Raw genomic sequence first — 26,412 nt, 5'->3', positions numbered from 1 at the left:
GGCATTGGTTATAGTATGAACATGATATACATGTCTCTACCCTTATGTCTGCTCTGCTGTTGGAGAGAGAAGCAATAAACTGTAATCAGTGAATGAATGAGTTGAAAGATGCTTTCGGTCATTTCCTCTGTATGAGATAAAGGTGAAAGAGGTTCCAAATCCTACTGTATATGTTGAAATATAAAGAATTCTAGAATGTAAGCTCTATGTATACAGAGGTTTCTGTAATTTCATTAATATACCTGTAGCGCCTAGGACAGTACTTGGCACAGGAGTACTCAACAACTATTTTCTGAGTCAATAAACATTGCTATTCCACAACCAACTCCAAGGTGAGATTTCTGGCTCTCAATGCTGGTTACTAAATATAATAAAAAGCTCCTATTAGCTGACCATCAGATTAGAAAGAGCCACATATATAATAAATTTAGGCCGGGTGCAGTGGCTCACACCTGTAATCTCAGCACTTTGGGAGGCCAAAGCGGTTGGATCACCTGAGATCAGTTCAAGACCAGCCTGGCCAACATGGCAAAACCCTATCTCTACCAAAAATACAAAAATTATCCCCGCATGGCGGCATGCTCCTGTAGTCCCAGCTGAGGCTGTGACTATCATGAGGCTGAGTCATGAGAATCACTTGAACCCAGGAGGCAGAGGTTGTGGTGAGTTGAGATTGCACCACTCCAGTCTGGGGCTTGGGCAACAGAGTAAGACTTCATCTAAAAAATTTAAAAAAATTTAAAAAGAGAGAGAAAGAAAGAGAAATTTATCATATGTCTCCAAAGTCAGTGAAATCTAGAATTTTGGAATATTATAGTATTCCTAGAATTTTTATTCTTAGCACAATGTTAGTACTTTTTCTTGTAGGCAATTGACTTTTCATAATGACCCAGGCATTTAATTTGTATGGAAACATCAAGTAAGAATTTGATCATAAAATTGATTTATGAGTTTATAGCAGTGTCTACACAACTTAAAAAATTCTGATTCAAACACTACACAGATAAATTGAATTAGGTAGTTGTTTCCATATGGGCAACTTATTTGTGTAATTTTCAAACTGTTTTGACATTGAGTGGTGATATACTAGAGGCCATCTCAGGCTTAAAATAGCCTTCCAGCACATGTCATTCATATGTCAACACATATGCATTCAAAAGTTATTATACTTTCAACAAATATTCATCACTAACTACCCATATACTTGTGCTTTTGCTCTTATAACTCCGTGTTTAGTGTTATCCCTCTTCTCCTTTTTCAATCTATACTTCCTAAAAGATACTATCTGATCTCATGGATTTTATTATCATTTATAAAATCATGACTTCCAAATTGAAATATGAAGCCCAAACATCTCCTTTGGGCTCCAGACCTGTATAGTCAAACTACTATGAAACACTTCTACTTGGATATAATAGGAATGTCAAACCAAATATTCCCCTACACTGACCACCTTCTAACCTCCCCCAAAGCAAGTTCTCTCAAAGTTTTTTCCTGATTTCATGGAAATTCTGTCCTTCCATTTGCTCAGTCCTCAAATTGTGAATAATCCACTACTTTAAAAAAATCTTGGCCGGGCATGGTGGCTCATGCCTATAATCCCAGCATTTTGGGAGACCAAGGCGGGCGGATCACCTGAGATCAGGAGTTCAAGGCCAGCCTGACCAACATGGTGGAACCCTGTTTCTACTAAAAACACAAAAAGTAGCCAGGCATGGTGGCAGGCACCTATAATCCCAGCTACTCGGGAGGGCTGAGGCAGGAGAATTGCTTGAACCAGGGAGGCGGAGGTTGCAGTGAGCCGAGATTGTGCCTGCCTTTGCACTCCAGCCTGGGGGACAAGAGTGAAACTTCGTCTCAAAAAAAAAAGAAAAAAAATCTTACATTGCTTATCTAACTCATCAGAAAATTCTGTGGACCCATTTTGGTACATGTAGAGAATGTAGAGAATCTGGCACTTTTTCCACCACCACTGTTTCTTCCCTGGTCCAAGCCATGTTCTCTTTTCTGGATTATTACAAAGCCTTCCTAACTGGTCACCTTGCATCTGTCCTTGCTCCCTTTAGTCAACTCTTCATACGTTAGCCATAGTGAACCTGTTAAAGCATGTCAAATCATGTTGCTCCAAAGTTATATCATGTAAGTCATAATAAAAGTCAACTTATTTCTAATGGCCTAAAAGTTCTACTGAACTTGGCTCTATCTTACCTATTTGAAGTCAACTCTTAGTTTGCTTTTTAAGATCTACTCTACTCTGGCATATTGGCCTTGTTGTTCTTCCTGGCACTCATAAGGTGTATTCCCCATTTATCCTTTGTATTTTCTGCAGTGCCTGGTACATAATAGGCATTCATAAGATGTTAAATTAATTCAAAAATGTTGAATGAATTAATAGATAAATAATGAATTTGTTCATTAAACGACGGATTTGTATGAGGTCATGGAGTTAAAGTTTAAATGCTAGAGTAGGAATTAGTACAGTGTACTATATGCAAAAAATACAAACAACACCTCATTTAGTCTTTTGGTGAGAAAAATGATTTTCTCAGAAGACATAATATTTAAACAGACACCCAAAGATCGATTACGAATTGCTTCAGTAGAGACAGCAGGTAAAAGGGAATGTAGTCTTCAGGCGAATTATAGCCATACATTAGGTTTCACACAATGAAGACAGTGAAGGACAAAGTATTTACCAATGGAGACGCGAATAGGGACCCAGTTGTTGAAGACCTTAACTACCTTGGTGAATAAAATACAGAAACAGTGAAGAACATTGAGCAAAGGAGTGGCATGATCATACCGTTTTTAAAGATAGTAATGGATCTAATATGGAGAATGAATTAGACATGGGCAAGCCTGAAATCAGGAACACTGGATAAAATGTTATTGCTACAATATAGATAAAAGACAAAGGTGGACTAAACTAAAGCCAAGCGTAAGGCAATGGAAGACACAACTGAGCTATGCTAACTCATGCTAAATCTAAATCTCTGCTCCATGCAGCTAGGAGAATTTGAAAGGACAAACATGCTCACAAACTGTGGCCTGCAGTACCACCTGGCATCTGTACTGAATGGAATTTAAGAACAGCTGCTGCTAAGCATGGACAAATTCAATTTGTGTAAACACTTTGCACAAAACACCATCAACCTCAAAGAACTGACTTCAGGCACATAGAAAAGTATGATGTCTTACACACAATACAGCTGTACTTAGGATGCCCATTCATTCATTCACTTATTCCCTCATTCACAAATATTTATGGTATAATGACAAGTAGCAGGTACCTTTCTAAGAACTGTAGATATAGCATTGAACAGATAAAATCCCTGCCCTCACTGAGATTATATTCCAGTGAAGAGAAATCAAAAATAAACAGACATCTAAAATAGTGGGTCAGATGATGATAGTTGCCATGGAGAAAAATAAGGGAGGAAAGGAGGTTAAGAAATGTCAGGGGAGGGACAAAGGCAGTTTAAAACTGGAAAAAGAGGGGAGTGAATTAGTACACTGATAAACCTCTGAGCAAGATTTGCATGAGATGAGGAATCAAGGCAGGCAGCCACCTGGATCTTAGAACACAGAAAAAATTTTCATCCAACCATGATATTTTATTTCAAAATATATAAGTGGTTTGAAGGCATCCTTTGTTTTAGTAGTGCTAGGTATATTTTTATCTGGCAAGCAGGTTGGTGTTATAGCTGACCCCAGATGAACTGACTTAATTCACCCTCAGAAGCTCCTAGGTTTTCACAGACTCTTAGAGACAGATAAAGGTCAGGGTGTGAACCAGATTCTTCCCTAGAAGCTAAGTCACTCCCTTGAGATGACATATGAGAGCATGTCTCAAGCACAGCTGGCATGTTCACAATCCTCTATCTAGCCAAGATCAGCTGTGGCTTCATTTGGATATTATTATGACTCAAAATTAAAAAAAAAAAGTATATTGAAGGTGTGTACTACCATGTTCATTGCAGTATTACTCACAGGAATCAAGCAAGGTGTCCACAAGTGGATGAATGGATAACAAAGATGTCGCATATATACATAATGGAATATGAATAGTATTCCATCAACCTTTTAAAAAAAGAAGATCCTCTCATTTGTGACAATATGGATAAACCTGGAGGACATTGTTGTCTTACGTGAAATAAACCAGGTACAGAAAAACAAATACCCAGTGATTTCACTTACAGATAGAGTGTAAAAAAGTCAAACTCTATAGAAACAGGAATAAAATGGTTACCAGAGCTGCAGAGTGAGAGTATTAGGGAGATGCTGGTCAAAGTACAAAATGCAAACACACACACACACACACACACACACACAGACACACACACAAAACAACAACAATCAAAAAAAGTTGCATTTTTTTCTTTATAAATATATACAAATAAATAAAATAGTGTATGTAAAACAGGAAAAAGTATAAAATTAAAACAAAAATCACTTGTTTTCCATCTGGAGATAAACAAGTTTGTTTCTTAGGCTTCTACAGTCCAGATAACTCTTAACTGCAGGGAAGGGGGGCACACATCTTTAATTAAAAGGACATCTTCCTTTTCTGTTTGAGCAGAATTACATTGTATAGATACTACACTCAGTTGCTTCTAGAATGCCATATTCTTTCAAAGGCTACATGCTGCTTTTTGGGGTATACGACCAGGCAAAGATTGGCATGTTCTATTACCAAATACTCCCTGCTGATGTATTTGTGACCATATAGATATATTTGTTTCTAGAACAGGCAGTGACATTGTTTTATTGGGGATGACTTTTACTTGAGCCATTATAAATAGCACATTTATTTGAAGAAGGAAACCTGTTGGAGAACTCTAATATAAATTCAACAAACAAATAGTAAGACAACTGTTTCTTACTCATCACATCATTGAGAAAGTTGCTTAACATCTCTGAGCCTCCAGTTCTTCATTTGTGACATCTGTAATATCCACCTTTCTATATCTCAATTTGTTAGTAATAAAGATGACATGTAAAAGTGCCTTTTCACTGTTAAATGTCATGCAAATGCAAGGGTATTATTCATGATTAAGGTAGTCCTTTAGTGTTTCAATTCTCCTATTTGAAACTCAACTCTCAATGCTTGCATCTTCCAACTACAGGAACTCAAATGGACCCAAAGCACTAACATTAAACTACAGTGCCCCCTAGCACATGTAGGAGGTCAAGGCAGCTTACAGGCTTCATGAATAAGCTCTACCACAGATGGTTCTTTTGCCTGAGGAAAGAACTATTAATTGTACTTTTGGACAATTTCCATTTGTCCAAAAGGAAAAAAACATTTATGCATTTTCTTCAATACTTGCCTGTAACATTGTTTTTATTTTAATTTTTAAAAGGGAGTAAAAACGTTAGTATCCTGTACTATTTACATTTTCCTCTGGTTGCTTTAAATTAAAAGTATTTCTAAAAGAACAGTACTAGATTTATCTTAAGATTCACCGTGATGTTTCTGATTTATATTTGCTTACCTATTTTCACTCACCAAATTCTTTATAATCTAGTGTGAGAGAGGATATTGTTCACTGCACTCTTTTCACAGAGGTAGAATCGGAGTTAAGCTTTTATGCAAGATTGCACAGAAAGCTGTTATTATGAGCTTCAGCCCCCTAATTTCTATACACATTAAATCAACCAAGAGACATAGAATTGTGTAAGGAATTGCCATAGAATATTTTAATATCAAAATGTAGAAATATTTGCTATCATAGTTTTATAAAAGCCCAGATTAAAAATATATCAGTTGGGGTTTTTCCATAGATCACAGTTCTTTGTTTATATTTGGTTCTTAATTTCATAAATTTTTATAGAAATTTGTAAGTTCAAATGTCCCAGTATGTAAATTGGTTCCCAAAGTGATGAGTCCTTAGGAAACGAAACTTGCTGTATGAGTTTATTTTTTCCATGCTGTGCATTTAAGTATTAATCAGCACAGCTTTCAGGGATTTCTTTCTAATATCCTTTTCTATGTAAGATAAGGACTGCAATTCATTATACCATTGGAGGAGCCAGAGGCTTTGCTAAGTTTTGCCTTTCTTGACTTCATGTCAAATTTAATGGGAGTGTGTGTGTGTGTGTGTGTGTGTGTGTGTGTGTAGCTATATTAAATTGGTGACTGGACTTTAATTATGACACAATGTTGGTTGCCTTTCAGGCTAATCATCTCTCCCTTTCAGGAGGTCAAAGATCATTTCAGCCTCAGTGTGCTTTATAACTACCTACTAAGGGAGGCAGCAAATCCTGGGCAACTGAGATGTGACTTTTATCACCAGTTATTTTTCTTTACATCTTTCTATCAACATAGCTCAGGGAACACTCAAGAAATAAAAAATTACTCTTCACCAAGTACTAGCTTTCTGGGATCTGATCACTTCTAAGTGTAAACCTCTATTACCCTAGCAATGGTCCCTGGCGTTCCTTTTATTCTTCTTATATATAAACATCACAAAAAATAACAACAAACCCTCAAGCCCACAGCAAAGAGAACGCAAGCACGGCACCATCCCTCTTCGTACTGCCGTTTTAACTTGGTAGGGGAGGTTAAATTTTGGAGAGAATGGTGGCATTCATAGGAGGGGCGGGGTAAAAGTGTTGTCTAATTTACACGTTAATGGCAGAACTCGCCTTAACCATGTCCCTCCTGCACAGTGGTGAATTTCTCCTGTGTGCTCCCGTGTGGATCCCGAGACCCTTCTCGCTTTAAGAGAGCCTCCCGCGCCCCTCACTCCGCCCCTTCCCAAGTCTCTGGGCTCGTCAAAGCTTCCCGAGAGCCATGGTTGGTCCAGGCAGGCAATCGGAGCACCTCATGGAGCGGCTGCTAACCCAGGGTGGGGTGGGGTGGGGTGGAGGGGTCTGTTTGTAGTACTCTCAGTCCTGATGTCACAGGCGCGGCAAGGACATCGCAAGGAGGAGTCGGATTACAGTAAGGATGGGCAGTGCAGCAGGCAGCCCCAGCGCACTCTCCAGCCGCCGGGGATCTTAGCCCTGGAAAGGCAGGCTGCAAGGCGCTCATCCCGCGGAGGAGGCACGCTCTCGGCGCTCACTGCTCTCCACACCGGGGACATTTCCACCGAATGTAGCATGAAACGGCTCTGCTCTGCGTGCCAGCCTTGGGTGAGAGCTGATGCTGAAGACAACGCAGTGGGATTCCAGCTGTCTGATTAATGAGAAACAGAATGTATTTTGGTGAGTGTTCACTCTGATGATGTAATTCTGGGGGTGTCCGGCTCTTCATCAGTGCAGACAAGCCCTTAAAAAATTCTTTAAGCTGCAAGAATGTATTACATTAAACCTACCTCCAGTTGGCAACTGGAGGACCAAGCCGGTGCAGCCTTCAAAGCTTCCTTTGTGCCACTATTGGGGCTGTTAATTTGGCCGTGGATGAGTTTAAGTTGGAAAAGAAAAGAGACAGGGACGTGTGGGGGGGGGGGGGTAAACTTTGCCTTAATTTGCCCGAATGAAGTTGGCTGTTTTAGCTAGGTGAAGGAGAAATGGTGCAGCGTGGGAAGTCATGAGCTAACTTAATGGAATGTGAAACAAAGTTCCTATACTATTGATGCTGTGAAAGCTTAGTCAATATGAGCATTTCATTAAGCATTTGCTGTTTTTTCTTGTTCAGAGGCGGAAAAGGAAAACATTCTCTAGTGAGCAGTGGTTGAGCAGCTGAGAACACTTCTCTGTATCATCTCAGTGCTCTGTCTAGCTAGGAGCAGTCTAGCACAAAATGCATATTACTTTAAACCTTTAGAGGTCTTGGAGCTGTCAAATATTTGTGCAGTTTAGTGTTGTGCCACGGTAGAAACCTCAGTTAGGTTTTCAGTTGAGCTGCCTGCATTTCCAGAAAGCATGTTCAGGCTTAGATCTGAGCTATCAGTTGAGCACTGGAAGTGGGCTTGGAGCTGGGCATTTGCACTCTTAATGCTGCAACTTACTGCTAGTACAGGAGGCAAGCCCCTTCACTAAATAAGAAGTCGTCAAGGATAAGGACTGAATATTTGTTCGTCCTCTCTGAAGTTATGCTTTCCTTCTGTAAGTCCCATCTGGCATCATCATTTAAGGGCATCTATGTGATATTAAAAGGTTTGATAGAGCAACTGGAGAGGGGCTAGTATCCAAGATGCAAATACTCTAATTTCTCGGTTTGCTTTAAATATTAAATCTAGAGTCTTCTTTCACATTAAAGAGGTATTTAGATAAACTTAGGTTGGGGCACTATTAGTTTGTTGGGCATTTATTTCTGTATGTACTATTTGCTCTGTTTTGTTTCCTTTAGTCTTTGAGACATTTGAGAGAGTGTGGAAGGAACCTAAGTTCCAAAAACTAAATGCCTTTAGTTGTCTTGATGGTTTTGATTTCCCTATAATTTGTGTCATATTAGAAAAGAAGTCTTAAAATAACTGAAAATGATTTGGAAGAAACAATCTTCATTGCTTCACCAAATTTAAGTAGAATCTGTAGTTAAAAACCATCTCTTTCCAGTGGGTAGTGATGGAGGTGGTAAGCTTGTTTATTGGCCACTAATAGAGTTTATCATGCATATATTTTCATAAATGGAAAAGCTTGTAAAGATAATAAGTCTTTTAGACAAAATAAAATTTCAGCATCAGTAATGATACTGAAGGGGGATGAAATTATAATTTTAGTTTATATTTTCACCCTGTTGCAACAATTCCTTATGTGATTGTCATGAGGAAGTAGGGCCAGTTAGAATAGCAGTAGAGTCTAAAAGTACTGGTCAAAGGCCATCCATGCTGTACTGGATTATCGTGTGACTATTGGAGAAATGTTCACTGGGCTAGCTCGTGTTATTAACTGTATGCTAGTTCAGCCTCTTGTAAAGCAGAGTGATTCATAGGGTAATCAGTTTCATTGTGTAATGCAAGTTTTTAATAGTACGAATTGAAATGCAATGTCCTACTTACTTCAGATGACACTCTACTCTTTGAAAGGCAAGGCTAAAGTTGCCCTCCGTGTCTTGAACATTGTCTTACCATAATTTTGGTATAAAAAATGTTTTTCTATTCCCAGAGGAAATCCTAGGTATTCAGGAATGCCGTTTCTTTCAGGTTATGCTATGCAGCTTCTCGTTCAAGCTGGTAGATATCCACAACTTTGGGAACCCACCTGTCTCTAAAAAAAAAATGTGTAGTATAAGAGCGAGGGCAAAAAGAATTAAGCAGTATACTTCAGGCATGTTAAAATTCAATAGCATCCTAATGTTTGAAAATCCTGAAGACTATGTATGTATGTATGTATGTACACACATATATGTGTACATGTGTATGTATCTTAATGTGTTTGTGTTCAAAATTGTAGCGATTTCAGGTAATTCTTCAAAACAATGCTTTCACTTTGCAAATTGGTTGGCCATTACTTTCTTCTTCATTTTTCAACTGCAAATGGTCTATCAAGTCAGGGAGAACAGGGACAAAGAGACCACGATGCTGCATTCTTAGGTTTTTCTGGTGATTTGTGAGAGTGGGGTAGAGGTGTCATAAGTCCTTTATTTGTGTCCCCAGCAGAGCGTGATGAAGAGCATGGTGATGCTATGGTACGGGGTGAATTGATATGAAAGCAGGATATTTACTTCCTTTATAAATCATCTGATTTGTCAGTGTTGCCCCCTCCCCCCTACCCCTTCAAATATAGCTGAAGAATCACTGCCTGAATAGCCTGGCTCAGCCTGTCTGCTTCAATTCATTCCTCCTTCCCCTTGGGACTGGACAACTGGACCCTGCCCTAGCTTAGTTGGAGTCAGTTGTGTGTGTGCAAGTTGGTAGAATATGTAATATTTTCGGATCTCAAGAACAGCTCATGTTTGGAGTGTGCTGTCTCAGACTTACTAGACTAATAGAGCTTTCTAATGACTTAAGCCTCACTCTTATCTCCTATTGAGATTTTAGTGCAGTGTTTTCAATAATTGCTCATCTGTACTTCCTGTGCCATGATTTAAGAGTTTGCTGTTCAGTCACCGTGGATACTTTTGTTACTTATTCTATCAATCTTGGATCTTGCATTCACTATTTGGAGTTAAATATAAGGTTCATATGGGAGAAGGAAGCAGGGAAAATCTCAGTCAGCAAACTGAGTGGGATTTACTGTAAAAGCAAGGGAAAAATATAAATACTTATGATTTTACCCTCCCATCCCTATCAATATTTTACATAGTTAAAAATTACATGTGCCAAAGATGAATAGCCATTAATAATTTATCCAGAAATAAAAGCAGGGCAGCTGGGAGACTTCTCCCTAGATTAAGGAGAAGAGGCTGTGGGTGGTTGTCAGTACAATGGACTGAGCTGCCCAGTTACAGTTTAGCTAAGAGGACTGTGCTGGTATGAAGGGCAGGGTCTTTGCTTGAGTGCACCCTGGCGATTGCTCAGCACCTGGCAGAAGGTTGTAACTGTGCACTGTCTCCAGCTCTAAGCACCGTATGTTTGAATCGTCTCCCCCTTCCCATCTGGCCTGACACATTTCTCCACTGCTGGATAGGTGAGTCGTTGCCAGTGGTCATATCAACCACACAGATTCCCCATGGTTGGCCAGAGAGATGCCATGTCTCACCCTTTGCCATCGGGAGAGAAAATGGGAGGCTGATTGTACTGAAGAAATTCTGTGTGGGTGCATATCAGTAAGCTTTCCGTTCTGAGTCAAGCAGGTAGAGACTGTGGTAAGCTTATAGCCAAGAAGGAGCTGGGGCTTGCCCCCATGGTAATACTCCTAAAAAAAATGAAATGATACACCTTAAACAGAACTAAGAGGCAAATATTAGAGCTCTCCCTAAATGTTACTATTAATGGCATATTAATTAAATCTAGAGAAAAGGGCAGGCAAAATTTAGAAAGTGTGAATGAACCATTCAAGTTCACTTTGGTGTGAGTTGTGGATCAACTCTCTTCATTAAAATGCCTAAGAAAAATAGGAAACACATTTGGTGGTGTGCCTGTAATAAAAATAACCTGAGGAAGCTTTTAGTACAACAGCTTAAAAAAAAAAAAAAAAATCTAGTAGGAAAATTCTAGGACAGAACGCTATTCCCCCGCCTATAGTAGACATATTTGCACATTGTCTTAGGAAGGACTTTTGTTTTCCCCTGGAATGTTTAGAACATTCTCAAGTCAGCACTTACACTTTTGGTTGTAGCTGGACCATCAAGTTCACCTCCAAACTAGTGTGTCAGAAAAACATTTAAATGGCAAGGTTATGAGGAAGGAAATGATCAGAAAGCAGCAGGCAGCAGAGAAAAACATTCCTCTTTTTTAGTGGTTTCAGTGGAAACATTTAACTCCTTCTAATTAGTTTGTACTGAGTGATCTGTTATGGAGAATTCGGTCCACTAGACTATTTCTAAACACTCAGCCAGTGTTTCTATCTTCCCGAAGCTGACAGGGGAGAGAATGATTCAGGAAGAAACTTCTGTGTCTAAAGTCCCCCTTTTAAAGCTTGAAGTCCTGACCATTATGTCTTATTACATTTAAATCTAATTACATGCAACAAATTACTACAAAACAGGGCTGGAGAATGTAACAGGTGAATAGTATCAGAAAAGGTCATGCATAAGAACCTGAAATCTAAGATAACTTTAAAAACCATAAAGATTTTGTCCTCAAGACTATTCTCCTTTTAATTTCACATGAAGTTCTTATTTTAAAAGCCAAATTCCAAATGTGATCAACATACCAGTAACATGGATTCCTTATCACACCCTTAAATTTTAAGCTAATTTTTAAAGGACCTCCACAGTTGTTGTGATTATATGGAAATGAGATATGTTTATTTAAGGGATACGTTCCAAAATGCATGAGCTAATGATGACTTGCAAAGTTACGCTTTCGTGGGTGACATAATTGTTCCAAAAAACAAATGAAAAATTTAAATTAGTGGTTTCTGATTTCCATTCCAGAAGATTTGGTCACAGCTGCTTTTGACTGAACACTCCCTTGATAAGACAAGATGTATTGGTCGGTGTGTGTGTGTCTAACACTGGAATGTCAAATAGTTCCTTGTTACATAGATACTTAATATTATACTTCATTCATAGCATTTATGTATTCCTGGATCTTTTCACATCATTTGAAATGTAATACATTAAGTATTGACTTAATAAGGTAGATATTAACGTGTTTTTTAAGCCCAGCTGGCTTTCAAGTTTAGCAACCATTATATACATTAGAGGTTCTAAAAATCAAGTCATAAGGATCATTTTCAAAGCTTTTCCTGCCTAAGAAAGCATGATGCTTGTATAAGCAGAAACCTATTTCTACTTTGACCTTGAGAAAGGGATGTTTCCATTTGTATGGCACTACGAAAAACATGTCAAAAAACAACAAAGGTCATAGTCCCTGCCCTCTCTCTTTCTGTCTGTCTCTCTTTAAAGAAGCCATTACATATCATTTCCCACAAAGATTAGTTTTGCAACAGCATTTCACACATGATTGGTGGCATTAAGAGAAAATACAGCATAAGAGGTGGCTAGAAATATCAAAGCTTAAAGTGGTTGAGATCATGCTTGAACCAAATTGCTAGGATTGAAAATAGGAAGATGCTCTGCTCTGTCGCAGCATTAAAATCGTTATGAAGCAGCTGGAAGTCAGCCCTGATTGAATATGAACTCCAGGTTTACACAGCCCTTAAAATGGAAGGTATTTTCATGAAACCCTCTTGATTCCAAAACCTCAAATGCATATGAACCTGTATGAGGGTACTGGCTGGGATGTAGTGAATCTCTTTTCTTTCTTATCAGTCTTTCAGTTTTTTCTTTTTTTGCCCACATGCATTATCACATTTCTGTAAGTTGAGAGGAAAAAGAAAAGTAACCTGACCAAGGTCAGAAAGGAAATCCACAGCAGTATCAGGATTGATGCTCACAGAAAATGCTGTCTGCCCCACAGGAAGATGGGTGCTATTGGAGCAGGAATGGGGTTGGTAGGCTAAGAGTTTTTAATGGATAAATGTTGTTTAATCTATATCCTCAGCACTCTTCTTAGTGCCAGGCACTTAGAAATATGTGTTGGATGTGCAAGACTGAATGGGTGTTGGAGAGCAGAGAGGAAGGGAGTCCACTTCCTCCACGCATTCCCTAAGGCTGATATTCCCCATGAAAGCTAATACTCTGGCATTGACAAGAGAAGCAATCCCTTTCGCTGCTGAAACACTAGCAGGTTTTTTTTTTTTTTTTTTTTTTTAACCCAAGTCCTAGTAACAACTAGGCCATAGAAATTAAATTTTAAACTAAATGTAATAAATTCTATAATATTTTTTTCTGTTTCCAGTTGCTTCTTTCATAGGACTCTGCAGTGTAAAGCTAGTGTTAACTCTATAGAATATTAAGGCCAATATACAAAAATGTCTGAAAAATACTTAAAATTATATAAGATAGCAAAATTATAGTTTATAGTAACTCACCTGGTCACAATTTCAGTTTTCAGCTTCACTTTGCTTAAGTGAATTTTCTCCAGATGTTGGCATTCCCTTGCCAGCAGGCTGGGATGGGCAGAAAAGACCCTAGATGCACAAGTAGCTGAAAATGTTTAGGAAGGTTTCCAGTTTTGAAGGTTGTCATTTACGATGGCAGAAGAAAACGAACATAATTTTGCCTACAGTTTGCAGGGCTTTAGTAAAGTTGCTCTTCACACTTACCTTTTTTCATATTCGAGCATTTTGCTGATGAGGGAAAGTAGTTGCAGCAGATTGCTCTGAGGATAAAAATGCAATAAGGAATGTAAATGTACTTTAATAAACATGATCCCTTATACTTGTATAGCAATTTGTATTTTTCAAAATGTGTCAACATTTCGCTTTTTTTTATCTTCAAAATGACCCATTGTGGGAAGTAGATGAAATACAATTATTCCTATTTTTAGGTGAGGAATTTGAGCCCCAGATGACTGACACAACTTTCTCAAGGTCACAAAGCTAGTGACTGTTAAGGTTTAGACTCTATGTCAGTACTTCTGAGACTTACTTCAGTGCTCTTTACAATGGAGAATGGGGGTAGGGAGATATTTTTATGAATGGAAGATTATTTGTAATAGTAATACTTGAAAACGTTCTCCAGCTAATAGCTAGAGAAATGGGTCAAAAAATTGGGATCCAATATGTGTTTGTGTTTTGACTTGACTTTGTGAAATCACAATTCATAACAGAAATCTGAACATAATTTATAATTTTATTCTGCCTTGTCTTTTTACGTCAAATCATTAATAGTCAGAAAGTATGAATTCTGCTTAGAAGGCATGCATCAGTGTTATGGACTGAATGTTTGCATCCCCCTTTCCCGAATCTATAAATTGAAGCCCTAATTCCTAATATGATAGTATGGAGGTGGGGCTTGTAGGAGGTAATTAAGTTTAGATGAAGCCATTTGGGTGGAACCCTCAGGATGGGATTAGTGCCCTTATAAGAAGAGGAAGATGTGAGAGCTTCTTCTTTCCACCATATGAGACTGTAGCAAGAAGGTAACTGCTGCAAGCCAGGAAGAAAGCCTAAGCAAAACCAAACCAGGCCTACACCTTGATCTTGGACTGCCTAGCCTCCAGAACTGGGAGAAATAAATGTCAGTTGTTTAAGCCCTCCAGTCTGTGGTATTTTGTCATGGCAGCCAGAACAGACTAAGACAGTTGGCCTCAGGCAGGAAGGATCCAGGCTTTCTCTACTGCCTCAGTTTCTCTCATATCTATAGTATAGATATTAAAGCTTATATTAATTGTATACTGTATGTTTTTGCTGTCTCACTCTTTAACTCAATGCTTATGAAAAATTTCGAAATTATCTGTGCTACAAACTCTTTGATATTTACGGTGACCCCATCTCCACCATTGGTTCAAGATGGAATCCCAGTCTAATCTTTATTCCATGACTGATAAGTAGGAAAAATGGCCTACTTTACAGTGGTAGCTCTTCGTTTCAGTATTTCTGTATCCTTGGGAAAGTCATCTCACATTTTTGATGTTTTGTTTCTTTGTAAAATAATAATAATAATGTTTCTCATGGTTCTATTTGGAGGACTAAAATATGTTATACACATAAAAGCGCCTAGCACTGGAAAGTACATGGTAAACAGTAATTCTTTATTTCTTTTCTTCCAACTCATATACAAATGTATGAAAATTGAGAAAAGTGATTTTGCCTGTTGTAGTCAAACTAGGAACCATGCTTTTAGTAAATTACATAGAAATACTTTAATGTAGATAATTTGGTATCTAGGTGATAGAAGCCACATGGGGAATGGTGAGACAATTCATAGAGTAGCAATAGCAAGAAGTTAATAGTTATAGATGGAAACACAAGGGATAGAATCCTGAAGGCTGGGGCCCAGGGCCTCCTGACAGGAGCTGAAATCATAGAGGGGATCCCACATCACACTCATAGAGAGATAGAAAAATACCCTGGCTTCTCCCGTTCTCTTGCCCTCCAATCCATTATTTTCTGCCTCTCATTGGTAGAACTGAGCCGAGGCCAACTGAGGTGGCCTGGGAAATGTATCCTCCAGGTTTTAACCTCTACCTCTGTAGCTTAGAGGAAGAGCAAGAACAGATCTCAGTACAAATTGGCCAAAGACCTGAAGGGAGATCTTGCCCCTGATCTATAAGTAGCAATTTAAATGGGAGAGTATTTCTGCAAAGCCACCTCAAGTATCAGTGAGAGTTTGGTTGGGGAAGATACACTTAACAGGGAAAGGAAGTATTGTTCAAGAGCTTTCGGCCGCTCTTCACCAATCCTCCTGGTTCAAGTAGGTCCTTTGCCACTTTCTGGTAGCGCGGCTTTGGACAAATTAGTGAATCTTTCTTTGCATCAGTATTAAATACAATCAGTTAAAAAGTCTGACAGTGAAGTTTAACGAAATGTGAATACAAACTTTATAATCTGCAAAGCAGTGTAGAAATGGGCCTTGTTATGAAGGTATGAAAAACCAAGTGAATTAGTAAAAGAAGTGGGGAGTTTGAAAAATAACAACTTGGAAATAAATGTTCAGCTTTGCAGTTTAACATTCCAGCAGAGATTTCTGAGGACACTGAGAGAAGCATTTGGTTACTTCATCAAATAGCCTCTTGTATTGTGGTTTAAATATACCTTAGAGGCCACATCTAATCTATTCTTTGTCATTATTCTATACCAATGGGAAAGTTCAGACTGAGAGGCAGGAAGAGAAAGTGAGCAGGGCAGGAACCCTGAGATTCCATGCCCCATACTCTTTCCCCTCCAAGACTCTAATGGGGATAGACATATTGAAAACCGAGAGAGTTTATTAATGTTGCTTAGGAAATGAAGAAGAATTCGGTATTGATTTTTTTCTGTGCCTCCATGTGTTGCTGTACTTTTAAAGACAGATTTCTTTGGCTGAATGGACCTACTATTTAAAAAAAAAAAAAAAAGGCAAAATATTTTGCCCTTCCTGTGTAGAATTACTAGGATTTCTATCAAGGTCTGCTTGTAAAGTCCTGTGACAATTTACAACTTATGACGCTCTTGTTTTGAGGTACCACCACCGTAACTGCAGGGAAGCGTTTCCCTTGCAGCACACAATATGGAAGTCACCGTTACCATCAGGTGTTTTAATTAGCTGCCCTGAGGAATGGAGGGCTATAGCTTAGAGGTCTGTGGGCATTCTTAGCATTTGTATCCTAATAAAAATGTATCAGTTAAAAGGTAAATTGGAACACAGATTGATTAATTTCTTTCCTTTAAAAGAAAAGTTGTGTAGGATCCTAAATACTAACCTGGTGAATCACTTTGTTTATGGCACCCATCTGGTTTTTTTCTTACTTTTAAATCAATAAGTACAAATACTGTAGTGAGAAGCTCAAGGCATGACCTTTATGGACCTTTATGGACCTTTTGGTTTCCTTTGAGAATTCTCATCTGCCCTTTGTGAATAGCCCTGATGCTGACAGGTGACAACTGGTGATGTGGCCACTGCTCCCAGAAGAGGAATTGAATATGGGCTGAATGCCTGCCTGTGCCAGGCGCTGCCGTGAGTTATTCCATTGGTACCTCACCACCAGCCTTAAGGGGAACATCAGTGGACCTAAACCTTGGCTGTGCAAAAGAATCACTTTGGGAACTCTGAAATGATACTAATGTCAAAGTCCTGTCACACACAGTCCATTATAACCAAATTCTCTGAAGGTGGAGCCAGGCATCTGCATTTTCATTTAATACCCCTCAGTTAATTATGAGGGACAGCCAAAACTGGCTGTCCAATTGGACCACTGAGATGGGAAATTTTAACCATTTTACAGAAAGCATCCTGAGGCCCGTGGAAGTTCCAGATTGCCCCAGGTCACCTTGGCAGCAGTAGGCTGGGTCAGGATTCAGCCCAAGTCAGTCTGAGTCCAAAGCCTGGGTTCTTTCCCCGCGACACGTTGTCTCCTCTCATGGAAATCAGTGTATGGCATGAAGTGTGGGCCTGATTACACATTGCCTGTGCTGCCCATCCCTGGTTTCCACAGTGAACATCCCTAATGGCTGGGAACCCTTCCTTTCTACTTGGGATCCTTTATAGAGCTGGTACGCAAAAGAAGTCCATATTACAGTAGTTGATTCAGGATCACAGTAATATAGTTCTGGAAACGATTTTGAAATCTTGCTTCCCAAAACTTAGTGTTTGTACAAATTACCTGAAGATTATATTATAATATAGATCCTGATTCAGTGGGTCTGAGATGTGGCCTAAGATTCTGCCTTTCTAACAAGCTCCCAGATGTTAAATGTTCCTGGTCCACCCACTGATCACACTTTGAGTAATTAGGCTTTAGAGACCAGTTAGATGAGCTACCACTTTATGCACATGTGGGAAATCAGGTCTAAGTTTCCAACCTAAGCGTACTTATTTATTCTACGAGACACCTCATGGTCCATGGTTTGAGCTCCAATTACGGTGACCAATGATTCCATGTTGCCTGGGACTGAGAGGGTTTTCAGGATGTTGGACTTTCAGCGTCAAAACAGAAAGTCTCATGTGTACGAGGATGAACTGGTCACTCTAGTTTCTGTAGACTGAATTTGAACCTTAGCTTCAACTCTCAAGAGTGGGGAGAAGTTGGGCAAACAATTGATCTCTTTGAGCCTCAGTTTCTTAATCTGTGAAGCAGGAATACTAAATGATACTCTCTAGAGTATTGGTAAGGATGTACTTAAATGGCATATGGAAATCACTGGAAACGCTGTCACAAGGTTCGCTTTCAGTAAATGTTCACAGTGGTTATTGCTGTTTATAGACCTGACTCGGTACTCCCTTCCATTACTGAAAAGAAGAAGAAATACCCCAAAGATCAAGTGCAGGTGACCATGGATCATCTTTATTGCATCATCTCTGTACAAGGAGGGCAGCTTTTAAATCATCTCCTGCCCTTGTTATGATGGGCAAGCTGTAATGAAGTCATTCTTCATTGTACACTTTGCCTACCCCAAACATCAATACTAATGTTTTTTTGTTTGCTGCTTCGGGAAAGAAAGGCCTGGCTAAGACTTTGCCACCTTGGGACATTCTGATCTGGCCCCTCATGTTCCTGTCGACCTTGTTTATCCATTAGTGTTTCTCTGAGCTCTGTAACAACTTATGAGGGCGGCTGCAGCTAATGACTGTGCCTTCCATCTCCTGACCCGTCATTGTGTTAACAATCGATATCCTTAAAACAACACACACAGACAAGGCAGCTCCTCCACCGCAGCTTCCACTAAAAATGTCCGTGGAGAGAAAAAGAGAAAAACGTTTAACTCATGCACTTCCTAGCACAGAGCCTGGCACAAGAACATCGGATTCATAAATGTTTATGGAGTATGATAGCAAGCTGTGGGAATCTCTCTCTGATGCAAGTGACTTTTCAGTAGTGACCTTAGGCTCTACTTCCTCTTGCTCAATTGGATGGTGTTGAGAGAATGAGGCTGGCTTTGCCAGTCACCACCCAGGAAAGTCAATTCACTTACCTCCTGTCAAATGCCATACGCTTCTCAGAGCATGTAGTTGGCTAGATATGTGAGGATTAGTTGGGAAGCAAAGTGCACTTTTGTTTTTCTATTATCACTAGTAAGTGGGGCAGCTACAAGCAGTAGATTATTCCACAATAGATGTTACTGGGCCCAAACTTCTGCCGAGTAGTATTTTAAACAAGAAAACAAATGAACGACAAAGCAGAAGCTACTCTTGCTTTCTTTAAGTATAAAGGCAATTGCAGAAAGGACCCAACATAATCACACTTTTGTTTATTTCCATTTTAGAGGTAAAATTGGGAGACTTTTGTCTGTTTTCAACACTGCTTGCTGTAGTTAAAGCCTTCTGAAAGGGGATTAAACACAAGGGGCCAAAGTCTCCATTTCATGGATAGAAAAATAGAGGCCAAGTGATTAGTAAATGTTCATATTTGGCTCTTATTAATACTCAGATTAAACATTAAAACCCAGGTCCTGAGACAGTGATGTGAATTTGGGTGGATTGTCCTGAGCCTCAGCTTCTGAATCAGTTGAGATAATAATGGCAACTCACCCTACCTCACAAGGCAGAGCTGTAACTTACTAATAATAGCTAAGATTTAGTAAGCGCTTAGTCCCTGGCAGCCATTTTTATAAGTACGGCAACCCAAGCAGTCTTCACAACAGCCCCGTTATGGAAGAATTATCAGTAGTTCTGTTTTTAGATGGGAAAACCAAGGTACAGTGATATTGAAATGAGACTAAAATCAGTGGCCAAGTCAGGTCATACCCAAGATGTCTGGCCACATAACACAGACCTCCTCACCACACCTTTCTATGTGACCTTGAGTAAATTCCAGTCCCTGACAACTCAAACCTAGGAGTGTATTCTCACCATTCAAATAGAGCAGCAGTGTTTTGAAGAAGGCAACAAACTAACAAGAGAACCAATGCACGAACCAAACTCCTCTCACTGTACAAGCCAAGCAGCCACCTGGCAGGTGGGGCCTGAGGCTGAGATCAGGGAAAGATTCCAGGTCCCTTTCAGAAAGTCTGCACAGGGCAGGAGATATAAAATCCTGTTCATGGAACATATAGCACCGAGCCCTGTAATTCTCCAAAATTGTGACTTACAAATAATGCTAATCACAGTAATGGCTGTCTATTTTTACATGAGTGCTATGAGCTAGGAGATGTGCTATGGTCTTTACCTGTGTGAGTTTGTGCCTGATAGAAGAACCATATTCTTCCAAATGGAACGACAGGCTTCTTTCTTACTCTCTTCTTCCTGAGCACATCAGGCAATGTGCCACATGTGCAGCGATCCTTCTTATCAGATAATAATCCAAACATCTTTTAGACCCTTGGAGCACCAGAAACTGAGAGAGAACATGTACGCTTTGAATATGTTCAATAGAATATTTTTGTATTTTTTGAAAAAGTAATACACGTACAGTTTTTAAATTGAGCATTATAAAAGTATAAATAGTGAAAACTAAATCCCCCCCAACCACCACAGGTGCATTTTGTTGTATTTGAGAGACTAAATTCTATGGAAGGGAGTGTGTATATATTTTGTATGTATATATATCTTGTGTGTGTGTGTGTGTGTGTGTATATATATATATATATATATTTATATATCCCCCTCTTGTGTATACATGTAATGGAAGTATCCTATGTACCTTGTTTGCATATTGTTTTATGTATCATATACTGATTCTCATTCTTTTTATTTTATGGCTGCATGGTATCTAATGATTTATTTTGCTGGCCTTTAAAAACATAAGTTATTTCTATTATTTTACTAGTAAAAACAATGATTATCATAGTGCATAATAATTCTTTGTCACATGGACACACGTATCTATCTATAGAAGTGGGATTGCTGTCCCAGCACTTTAGGAGGCCAAGGCGGGCGGATCACTTGAGGTCAGGAGTTCAAGAACAGCCTGGCCAACATGGTCAAACTCTGTTTCTACTAAAAATACAAAACTTAGCCAGGCGTGGTGGCAAGCGTCTGTTATCCCAGTTATTCAGGAGGCTGAGGCAGAAGAATCACTTGAACCCAGGAGGCGAAGGTTGCAGTGAGCCGAGATCGTGCTACTGCACTCCAGCCTGGGCAACAGAGTGAGACTCCGCCTCAAAAAAAAAAAAAGAAAAAAAAAGAAATGGGATTGCTGGAGCAAAGCATATTTAATCCTCATGCTTATTGCTAAAATACCCTATGGAAATTTTTTATTGATCAATTTCTACATATATTTCTATCATTAAAAAGTAGAATAATTGCTTTTAAACTGACAAACTGCCTTGAAGACCTCTTAGAGCATGGATTTGTAGGATAGAACAACATGAAACAGCTTCCTGATTTTTTGTCCTTGCTCTCCCCTCCCCAGTCTACTTCTCTATTTCACTTCTATTGTGCTAATTCCATATGGATGTTAGTCTCATTATTCAAAAAAGCAGTGGTGCCATAAAATTGAAAGATGACCTGTGCTTTACAAAGGGGGATAAATGCAACAAGAAGAATGCACTTTGTAAGTGAAATTTTACCCTTCTGCTTCAAAACCAGAAGGCTGATCCTTGAAAGATCTCTTAAGGCAGTTATAAAACCAAAGGTAATTTTAAATACAGTTGGAAATTTTCTTTTTTAAACAGTCGTTGGGCATTAAGAGACAAAAACACATTTGTATTATTCCACATTTCAGTAATTCTTTCTTCGGTTTCTAATTCCATATTTTTTTAAAAATGATTTTTATTTAGCACACAATAGGCTTAGAAATAAACTGGAGTATCTATAGCATGTCTTTATGGTAAAACAGGAAGCTGTCACGTTTATTAAGGAAAGAAAATTTCCAAGCAGTGATTATGTCACCATCTATTGAGCTCTTGAGCTGTTTACAAACATGCACTCATTTACTCCTTAAAGCAAGGTTGTTGTTTTAATGACTAGATGTCATTATCTCTATTTTACGAAAAAGGCAATTTCAGGAAGCTTAGAAGGTTAAGTTTCCCACCAAGTAAGAGGGAAATAAATTGAAAATGTCATACAAAGGATTCAGTCCAGGACTTTCTGAGTAGACAACTTGAGTGCCAAAATACTGACACTCCCCTTGGTATTTTCTGTCCGGCACACAATTCTTGGGCCACTTCTGTGGAATCTTGGTAGTAGGGACATTTATGTAAAGTGGAAGTGCTCATTTTCCCAGCCCTTGCTGTTAGAGTCTTCAGGACAATTACTGCAATCCCTGCTAAAGTATGAACAATACTGAAAGCCCAATCCTACAAGAAAGACTGTGAGGAGGACAAGGCAACCAGCTTTTCTCTTGTGTTGGAGGAATATTCTCCAATTACCTGCTGTCGCTTTGTACTATGCCTTGCAGTTCCCAGAGATGTCGAAGCAATGAAAATTAAGTGAAGGAAAGCAGTCAATCACTGCACTTAATGATATGTTAATTAGCAATGCTGTGTAGAAATCAGTCTAGTGTCCTAATTTACATCCCCTTTGTTCATTGAGTCATTTAACGTTCTCCCCCATCCTTGTGACTGTGTAGGCATTTTGTAATATCCAATAGAAGAATTTTATATATACATGGCACCTTGGAATCACATCTGACATCTTTATATGTAAGGATGTCACCTTATAATTTCACCTTCTGTTTAAGATAAGAAAAATGAAGATTAACAAATTTAATTGCCTAGCCTGAATAAGCAACCAGTAGTGAGTGGTACAGTTAGGGCCATCTAGAATTCAGATCTGTTGACTACTTCCTAGTACTGTTTGTTCTCCTAGGGATATAAGGGATGGTCATTGGTTCATCATCTTATTGTTTATTCTATTATCCTCTTCATTTTACAGATTTAAAAAACTGACATTAAGTTACTTTCCCAATGTCATATAGAGTGTGGAGGAACAAGAAGTTGAATCTTTGTTTACTGGATTCAAACCTCCAGCCTGCCATCATTTGCAGTAGGTTTGACTGTGGGTGGATCTCTGCACTTTGGCAGAGTCTAAATGAATTCAAAGATCCCTCCCAGCCCTAAAATTTCCTGATCCTACATAGCTGTGGGGATAAAAGGGTGGAACTTGTTGGAGCAATAAATCACTGCAGCCCACAGGAGTCCCAACGGCATGATCAAGTCTCCCTCATTCCATTCCTCACTGTCAGCAGTGTGCATCATTTATCACCAGTAAATGCAATAATCATCCCTAATGAGTTTCCGGACTTGATTCTCTTGTGCTTCCACCTCAAACAAAACTTCGCTGTCCCGTGGTATAGCTACAGACAAGCTAATCCCACAATACAGAGACACATATGAAAATGCCTTCAAAGTTTCTTTTTTCCTGATACGTGGGGTCCGAATTTCTCATCTAGGTGATCAGTGCAGCTCAGGTTTTGGCTCAAATTTACCTTGAAGTTTTATTTTGACAAAACCCTCCTTACCTCGTCCTCAGGTCCAGCCGTGCAGAATCACTCCTCATTTCTTTTCTTTTTTTTTTTTTTGTTTTTGTTTTTGTTTTTGAGACATAGTCTCGCTCTGTCGCCTAGGCTGGAGTGTAGTGGCGGGATCTCAGCTCACTGCAAGCTCCGCCTCCCGGGTTCACGCCATTCTCCTGCCTCAGCCTCCCGAGTAGCTGGGACTACAGGTGCCCGCCACCTCGCCCGGCTAGTTTTTCGTATTTTTTTTTTTTTAGTAGAGATGGGGTTTCACCGTGTTAGCCAGGATGGTCTCGATCTCCCGACCTCGTGATCCTCCCATCTCGGCCTCCCAAAGTGCTGGAATTACAGGCTTGAGCCACCGCGCCTGGCCACACTCCTCATTTCTTAACCTTCTGTGTCTTTACCTCATGTTGTCCATCTTACTTGATGCATAGATTTTTTCTCCCACTGTATTTCCAAAAATGTAAACACTCATTTCCATTCACTGTTAGTCTCCTCTGTCTTTGAAATATCTTATATAAGAGCATATAAATCTCACAAATTCATCAATAAGGTTCATTGCAAATGGCACCTTCTTTAGGATGACCATCTAAAATAAAAGTTTTTAAGAAAAGAAAAACAAAAACATCCTTATAAAAAGAGTAATTATTCTTTTCTCTGAATTTCCATGTTTCTCAAACATATCTGAAAAAAAAAAAAAAAACCTGAGTGTTCTGGGTTTCCTACTGTCTAATCTGGATCTACTCAATCAGAATCTTCATGGATAGAGCCCAGGAATCAATGTTTTCACAAACTCCTCCCTAATTTAATATCACAAGATTGTTGGCTCTCTATAAGTTAATGTATAAGCATAATGCAATTGCATTCAAAATACTAATAGTATTTGATCTTGAACTAGGCAGAATGACACTATAATTTATCTGAAAGAAGAAACATAAGTGAATATTCTCTGAAATTATGGAAAAAGAGTGTTCTGATGGGGAAACATGTTCTAAAATATACCAAAAAACCATAATAATTAAATAATTTGGTATTGAATAATAGACAAATATGAAAACCATATTATAACATTAAGAAGTAAATCTCAATACTTTTGTATATGGGGATTTAGGTTATGATAAAAATGATATTTCAATTCACTGGTGAAACAGAAACTCTTAAATAAATAGGGGACAACTGGATACACATTCAGACAAATAAATAAAGTGGATTCCTATTTCACTTCTTACACTGAAATAAATTGAAGATTGAACAAAGATTCAAACATAAAAATTTAAGCTATAAATACATAGAAGAAAGCAAGAGTGAATGAATTTATACACTTGCAGTGGAAAGTCTTTGTAATCAGGACACAAACCCAGAATTACAAAAGAGAAAAATGACAAATTTAACTACATAAAATTAATAACATGTGCTTGGAAAAAGAATTCATAAATTAAGTTTAAAAAAGAGACAAAGTTGGAAAACAGTATTTACAATGCCAATGTCAGACACGTGGCTAATTTTATTCATTAACAAAGAGCTGATAAGAATCAATAAAGATAAACAACTAAGAAAAATTGATGAAGAATATGAACAAACATTGACAAGCTTATTCTAAAGTTTCTATGGAGAGGCAAAAGACCTAGATAGCCAACATAATATTGAAGGAGGACAAAGTTGAAGAACTGACACTACCCTACTTCAGAGCTTACCATAAAGCTACAATAATCAAGATATTGTGGTATTGGTGAAAGCATAAACAATACGTCAATAGAACAGAAGAGAAAGTTCAGAAATAGACTGACGTAAAGATAAGCAACTGGTCTTTGACAAAAGATCAAAAAATATATAATGGAAAAAGTCTTTTCAAAAAATGGTGCTGAAACCAATGGACATCCACTTGGAAAAAAAAATGAATTTAGACAAAGACCTTATACTCTTCACAAAAAGTAATTCAAAATGGATCACAGACATAAATGTAAAATGCAAAATAAATCTCCTGGAAAATGACATAGAAGAAAATCTAGAGGACCTTGGAGTTGGTGATGACTTTTTAGATGCAATGCGAAGCCATGATCCATGAGGGAAGGAACTGATAAACTGGACTTCATCAAAATTTTAAACATTCTGCTGTGAAAGACACTATAAAGAGAGTAAGAGTCGAGCCACAGACAGGGAGAAAATGTTTGCAAAAAGCATTTCTGATAAAGGACTGTCATCCAAAATATACAGAGAACTCTTCAAGGTCAAGAAGAAGAAAACAAACAACCTGATTAAAAAGTGGGCCAAAGACTTTAACAGACACTTCACCGAAGAAGATACACAGATAGAAAATAGGCATATGAAAAGGTGTTCCACATCATGTATCATTAGAGAAATATTAAAACAACAATGAGATATTACTACACACCTATCAAAATAGTCAAAATCCAGAACATTGACAACACCAAATGCTGGCTAGAGTCTGGAACAACAGGAGCTCTCATTCATTGCTGCTGAGAATACAAAATGGTATAGGCACTTTAGAAGACAGATTGGCAGTTTCTTACAAAACTGAACTTCTTTTTAACATATGATCCAGGAATCATCTTTCTTGGTATTTACCCCGAAGAAACTGAGAACTTGTGTCTACACAAAAACCTGAACATGGACGTTTATAGCAGCTTTATTCATAAGTGCCAAAACTTGGGAAGCAACTAAGATGCTCTTCAGCAGGTAAATGGATTAACTGTGGTATATCTACATGATGCTATATTATTAAGCACTAAAAATAAATGAACTACCAAGTGAAGAAAAGGCATGGTGGGACATTAAATGCATATTAGCAAGTGAAAGAATCCAATCTGAAAAGGCTACATACTGTATTATTCCAGCTACAGTTGACCCTTGAATGACATGAGTTTGAACTGTGTGGGTTCATTTATGTGTGACTTTTTTTCTATCAAATTCATATTCAAAATACAGTATTAGTGGGATTGCCAGGGGTTATGGTAGGACAAGGGATTAATAGGCAGAATACAGAGGATTTTTAGCACAATGAAACTATTCTGTATGT

The 26,412-nt window shown here is 38.6% G+C and overlaps 1 protein-coding gene across 2 annotated transcripts in view; it reads left to right on the top strand.

Moving 5' to 3' along the window:
- Nucleotides 1-26,412, top strand: part of ZNF385D (zinc finger protein 385D) — a 988,862-nt gene that overhangs the window by 620,527 nt on the left and 341,923 nt on the right. Inside the window, exon 1 of one of the 2 annotated variants that reach the window (XM_033212781.1) lies at nt 6,780-7,209. The exons of the other annotated variant lie outside the window; for it this stretch is intronic. Coding sequence (XP_033068672.1) covers nt 7,188-7,209 — 22 coding nt within the window. The 5' untranslated portion in view covers nt 6,780-7,187. Of the gene's footprint in view, nt 1-6,779; nt 7,210-26,412 lie in introns of those variants that run through there. 2 annotated transcript variants of the gene reach the window in all.

Source organism: Trachypithecus francoisi, unplaced genomic scaffold (genome assembly GCF_009764315.1).
Source record: "Trachypithecus francoisi isolate TF-2019V2 unplaced genomic scaffold, Tfra_2.0 Lachesis_group0, whole genome shotgun sequence".
Classification (NCBI taxonomy): domain Eukaryota; kingdom Metazoa; phylum Chordata; class Mammalia; order Primates; family Cercopithecidae; genus Trachypithecus; species Trachypithecus francoisi.
This window is presented reverse-complemented; position numbering and strand designations above follow the sequence as displayed.